We start from the raw sequence: 5,733 nt of genomic DNA, 5'->3' as shown, positions 1-5,733 counted from the left end.
CCTGGCGTCCAGGGCGGGGAGGTGGGCCGGCTCTCGCGGCGGTCCTGTGGAGAGAGCAGAGAGGGTGGGGGCAAGCGTTAGTGTTGGGGTGCTCCACGCCGGGGTTTTGGAAGGGGCCGAGTTTGATTTGTCCGTTGTACAGTCAGGAAAGCCAGCGACTAAAGTCAGGTAGTGCCTGCAGTAAAACGTAGATGCCCCCATGCTCAGCCCAGATGCTTGAAAAAGCCCACGCTGGCCCTAGCTGGTTTGGCCCAGTGGATAGAGCGCCAGCCTGCGGATTGAAGGGTCCCAGGTCCAATCAGGTCAAGAGCACATGCCTGGGTTGCTGGCTCGATCCCCAGTTGGGGGCGTGTAGGAGGCAGCCAATCAATCATTATCCTTGATGTTTCTTTTCTATCTCTCTCTCCCTCGCCTTTCTTCTCTGAAATCAATAAAAATATATTTATTTAAAAGAAAAAGCCCACATGCCTGCCCCTGCACTTAACAGGGAGGCAGGTGACTACTGGTCACGAACTCTCACTTTGGAGACAGACCCCTATACTTACTGAATGAACTTGGGCAAGTTGCTTCAGCAGCAGAAGCAACTGGAAACCTCTGGACTTCAGTTTCCTCCTCTGTAAAATGGGGGTCTTATGTCAGCACGTACCCCATTGGGCTATTGTGAGAATTGAATGAGATAACTAATGTAAAGAGTGTTACATGTATTAGATGATTTCCTGGGAGAAAGAAAGTGCTCACTCGATGTCATTCATCATAAAGAAATACTGGAGGGATTCACGTGAAACTAACCGAAGTGGTTCGCTAGGAAATGGGGTGAGTGGGGCAAAGCACACAGGCACAGGGGTGGGAATAAGGCTTTCTGTATCACTTTTTATGTAAGTTTAGATTTTTGAACCAAATGGATGTATTATCTATTCTAAAATTAAAACATTTTTATCATTATTATTAAGGTTGGGCTTAGGCAAAGACTCTCTCAGCCCCAACTCCACTGCCCTGTTGCCATGGTCGCCTTCTAATTTTTCCTTGAATGTCTTGAGCAGGAAGGAAGTTCCCACTGACAGATGGAAACACAAAAGGAAGTTGTGTCATTCCTCTCTAGACAGCACGCTCCCCTCACTGGACTTCTTTTGGCATGAGGTGGGTAGTATGGACATCTTTAAGCTTATAAATACTCTATCATATTTATTTCCTGCCTACTTAGGGACTTTCCAGTCTACAAGGCTCGGTCTCATTTGTCTCTCATTAGATCCTCACAACAGACTGGTGACATAGCTGGCATTATCACACCCATTTTCCAATGGTGAAGATGAAGTTCAAAGATGTAAGTAACTATCCAGTATGTTCTGCTCACCAGAGAATATGTGTGTGTGTGTGTGTGTGTGTGTGTGTGTGTGTGTGTGTGTGTGTGTATGAGAGTATGAGAGGGGGAGAGAGAGAGAGAAAGAGAAACTGTCTGCTGCTTGAAGGCTACATCATGCTTAAACAGTCTGAACTGGTATGAAAGTGTAGGGAGTGGGGATCCTTCCCCAGCATGGGTCTGCTAAACCAATTGTTCATCCAATCAGATCCCAGCAACAAACCAGTCCACTCAGCCTTCAATCCAATCCAAATTCACCACCAGTCATCCCTCAGAGTCCAGAACTAGCCAGTCCATTCAGTGCCTCCTGCTCAGTCAGTATCTCATAACATCCATTCTCTAATTCAATCAGTAATCAGCCACAGCCAAGCCCTTCAGCCTCTCATCTGATCAGAATCTAATTTATCCCAATCAAAAGCAAGCAGTGGACACAAGTATCTGTTTTCTCCAATGTAGTAGCTAGTAGATGAGTCCAGACACAGAATTTGAACCTTCTGCATGGAAGGGGAAAAAGGCCCAGAGGTGGGAAGGGGTTGTCTAAGGTCACATAGGAGTCAGGTGCAGATACGGGACTAGAATCCAGCTCTGACTCTTGATGCAGTTTGTACAGCCGTCTGAACAGTTCTTCACGGGATGGTAATGCTGGAGTGACCCTGTGCCTCAATCACCAAGTAAGAAAGTTAAAGCTTGGCATGGGATCCACCCTTATACTCCCAGGATCAGAGTTGTTTATACGTGAGCCAGAGACTCTGGGAGCTGCTCTGTCTGTGCAACATCCCAGGAAGCTTGCTGTCAGCCCAGCTGAGGGAAGTGGGGCCAAGAGTTCATGATCAAAGCCCATCAACACGCATTGAGGCAGAGCAACCAGGGCTCTTTAGCCAGAAGAGTAGTCTGAGGCAGGGGGAGCTGAGGTAATTGTCTGAAATCTCTAAGGGTTGTCTCTGCCTTTGGTGGCCACAAGGGGAAAGCTAGGGCCAGCAAGTGGAAGGAATAACAGCTTGTATTGGAATGTTGGGGGCAGTGGTGAACAGCTCCTCATCATTTGGAGGTGAGCCAGAGCCTGACCTCATCGGAATTGCCATGGCTGGATACTGACTCTCTGTGTGCGTATGGGGCGGTTGGGGGGGTGCACAATACAAAAAGGCTGCAGGAAATCAGAGCTGTTCACTCTCTGGCAAAGATCTCAATGCACCCTGAATTTCTGTATATACCAGGACTACTGTGAAATACACATGAGTGAAAATTCACAAAGTGCATCACTTAACCCAGCACCAGCCCCAAAGCAGGGCACATGTGTGGGGTGAAGGCATGAGGAGAGCAAAGTCAGACAGGAACTGCTAGAGACCAGACCTAGTCCCATACTGCCTTCTGAGGTTCTTCCATTGCAATTGAAGGGGAAAACTGAGGCCCAGAGGTAGGAAGGGGTTGTCTAAGGTCACAGAAGTCAGGTGCAGATCTGGGACTGGAATCCAGTTCTGACCCGATGGCAGTGTGTTCCTCTCCACCAGAGGCAGAAATTCAGTGTTTTCTGGAGGAAGGTGGTGATGAGCGTGGGAAATGGCCAGATTTACATTGTAGGGCAGTGGTTCTCAACCTTCTGGCCCTTTAAATACAGTTCCTCATGTTGTGACCCAACCATAAAATTATTTTCGTTGCTACTTCATAACTGTAATGTTGCTACTGTTATGAATCGTCATGTAAATATCTGATATGCAGGATGGTCTTAGGCGACCCCTGTGAAAGGGTCGTTCGACCGCCAAAGGGGTCGCGACCCACAGGTTGAGAACCGCTGTTGTAGGGCGAGGAGAAGAGGACCTGAGGGAACAGGAAAATGTATGCGCTGGCATTTAAATTCCACGTTTAAAGAACTCAAACCAACCTGAACTGTAAGAGGTTGTCAGGTTCTACATCCTTTTTAGCCAAACTCTGAGGAAGGAGAAAATAGGAACGTGCTTTCCATCGGGTTCTGGCTTCTGGGGAAGAGGGCACCTTGCTTCCATGCCAGCACACATCTGTGCCCATGGCTGATCCAGACACAGCAGATGCAGGCAGCACAGGAGACACACCACACATTCACACCTAACTGAACAGTCCCACCCCACTTCCCAGGCCAGAATCAGGGAGGAAGGAGACGGCCCTGACCGCCAGGCAGCGAGCACGAAAGAAAGAAAGCAAGACAGGTTTGAGGCAGAGTGTATTGAGAACAGGAGAGAAAACAGAGTGGGGGAAGAGCTTGGCCAGCCTGGCCGCAGGCGTTGCCGGATGGAGGGTGGGCTCTTCCAGGAGTCAAGGGAGCAGGTCTAGGGCAGGGGCTTCACTCTGTCCTGAGAGGGGGCTGCATGGATCTGCTGAGCTCACTCAAGACTTCCCCATACATGCCCCTGCATTCTGGGCAGAATGAACTCACTGGGAAGGCACCCCGTTCCCATGGAGATGAGCCCGGAGCTCAGGAAAACTGCAGGCTCAGCCCAGCATGGGCACCGCCTCCACCACCCCTCTCCCCACTGGGGAGCCCAGAAATAGGGCTGGAAAAGAGTAAGTGGGTGGTGCTCGGGCCCCAGCCTTGGGAATCTTCCATCTGAATTCTGCCTCTTGCCTCTGTATTCTTTCACCCCCCACAAAGCCTGGTGTTGGGGGGTTGCAGCACATAAAGCTTTCAGAGGTGGTAAAGTTCTCATACTACCTGACTGAGCACCCTCACTGTACTATGAATGGGAAAACTGAGACCCAAAGATACACATGGAGTCAACTCTTACGTCCCAGGCTTTTCCTCAGAACCTTAAGGTCTCCTCCGTCCCATCTCCCCGAGCTGCTCCGCTCCCACTGCCCCAGCAATCCTGCACCTGAGCCATCCCAGTCTAGGCTTCCAATCCCTCGGCTCCTCCAGCAGCTCATTCCAGCCACACCCTCCCCAGAACAACCTTGCAGACATCTCATCTCCATCTGTCCTACAGCAACTGCCCATCTCCTTCCCCTCTCCTCCCAGGGGACTGTCATCACTTACAAGGCCTTTCTCCCAAAGCACCAGCCTATCTTCTCACCCTCACAGATTGTCACAACTGGTGGAGCCTTCATTGTCTAAATGAGAAAACTGAGGCCCAGGGAGGGAAAGTGACTTGGCCAAAGTCACTCAGCAAATGAGAGGCTGAGATGGACCAGACCCTCCTCTCCTGCCTCTCTCCCTTCCACTGCATGGAGATGGCTGCTTTCAGTCAGGCAGATCTTGGCTGAGGTTGCAGCCAAAGCAGCCATCGGATACATTGCCAGGGGACTCTCTCCCCACTGCACAGCCTTCTACTGGGCTGTCTCAGGGGTCCCTGGGACCTCCCCTACCCCAGAGTAGTGGGGGCAAGCTAGGTGGAACCAGGGTAGAGGTCTGGGATGAGCTGCTTCAGCTGTCCCGTAAGCGGAGCCAGGTGTTTGGAGAAGGCATGGAGGCAGCTGACAGAGGGCAGGAGAAAAGCATCAGACAGCAGTGGGCTAAGTCTTCATCCAGCAGGAGGAAATGTGGAGGCCGAGGCAAAGCTCTCTGAAGCAGCGGAGAGGAAACGGTGTCCAGAAGGCAGAGGTGGAAGAGACAGACCCGTGGAGGTGAGAATCCAGCAACAGGCAGAAAGGTGCCAGAAGTCGGGCCACATGAGGGTGGTCCCGCCGTTCCACAGGCTCTGGCAGGATGTTTGCTCCAGAAGCCCGTGTGAAGGTCCCCTTCCAGGCCATTCCCCAGCAAGATGCTAGCATCCTAATAGCTCACAAAGGCCAGAGGAAGCCCCAGCCTCATTGGCGCCTGCCTCCATGACCCTCCTCCCGCCCAGTAGCAAGCTTTCTATCCCTGACATGGAGTCCAACCACCCTCAGAGCAGGGAACTGGCAGCTGCAACTCTGAGAGGGGAGGTGACTTGCGCAGCGTCAGTCACAAAGCTAGCTGGCAGCAGCATCAGCCCTTGAGCCCTGAGTCCCCGTACTCCTGACTCTCAGCCCTGTGCCATTTCCTGCCACATCTGCTTTCCATCCTGCCCTCAGAGATGGGGCCCTGACAGGCAGTGGGATCCCTGTGGGTCCGTTACTTGAAGCAGAAGGAAGGCTTCCACACCTGAGCCTCGATCCCGGCATTCCGGGTGTTGAAGGAGGGCCTGGGGGCCTGCTTGGCTCGGGGAGACCAGGCTCTGGAGGGAGACACAGGGGAGATGTCGCTGCTGTAGGTGGGGCTCACGGCAGTGGGCTGGAGGCCGTCCTGGCCCGGGGCTGTGTAGAGGCCTGGCGAGGAGCGGGAGGGCCGAGGCAGGGCGGGTGACCGTGGGAGGGTCGCCTTGGGCAGGCTGGGCGCCAGGTCCAGAGAGCTCGGCTTGGCGGGGGAGGCGGCTCCTGGTGAGGCCCTG

At 52.6% G+C, this 5,733-nt stretch overlaps 1 protein-coding gene across 1 annotated transcript in view; it reads right to left on the bottom strand.

Annotated features, from left to right (window-relative positions):
* Positions 1-3,534: 3,534 nt before the first annotated feature.
* The window catches only part of SYNPO (synaptopodin), a 10,239-nt gene continuing 8,040 nt past the window's right edge, over positions 3,535-5,733 (bottom strand). The window contains exon 3 of the mRNA XM_014543102.1: positions 3,535-5,719. Within this exon, the coding sequence (XP_014398588.1) occupies positions 5,418-5,719 (302 nt within the window). The 3' untranslated portion in view covers positions 3,535-5,417. The remainder of the gene's footprint in view (positions 5,720-5,733) is intronic.

The sequence above is a fragment of the Myotis brandtii genome, unplaced genomic scaffold (genome assembly GCF_000412655.1).
Source record: "Myotis brandtii unplaced genomic scaffold, ASM41265v1 scaffold32, whole genome shotgun sequence".
Classification (NCBI taxonomy): Eukaryota; Metazoa; Chordata; class Mammalia; order Chiroptera; family Vespertilionidae; genus Myotis; species Myotis brandtii.
Note: the sequence above shows the minus strand (reverse complement) of the source record. Positions and strands in the feature narration are given on the sequence as shown.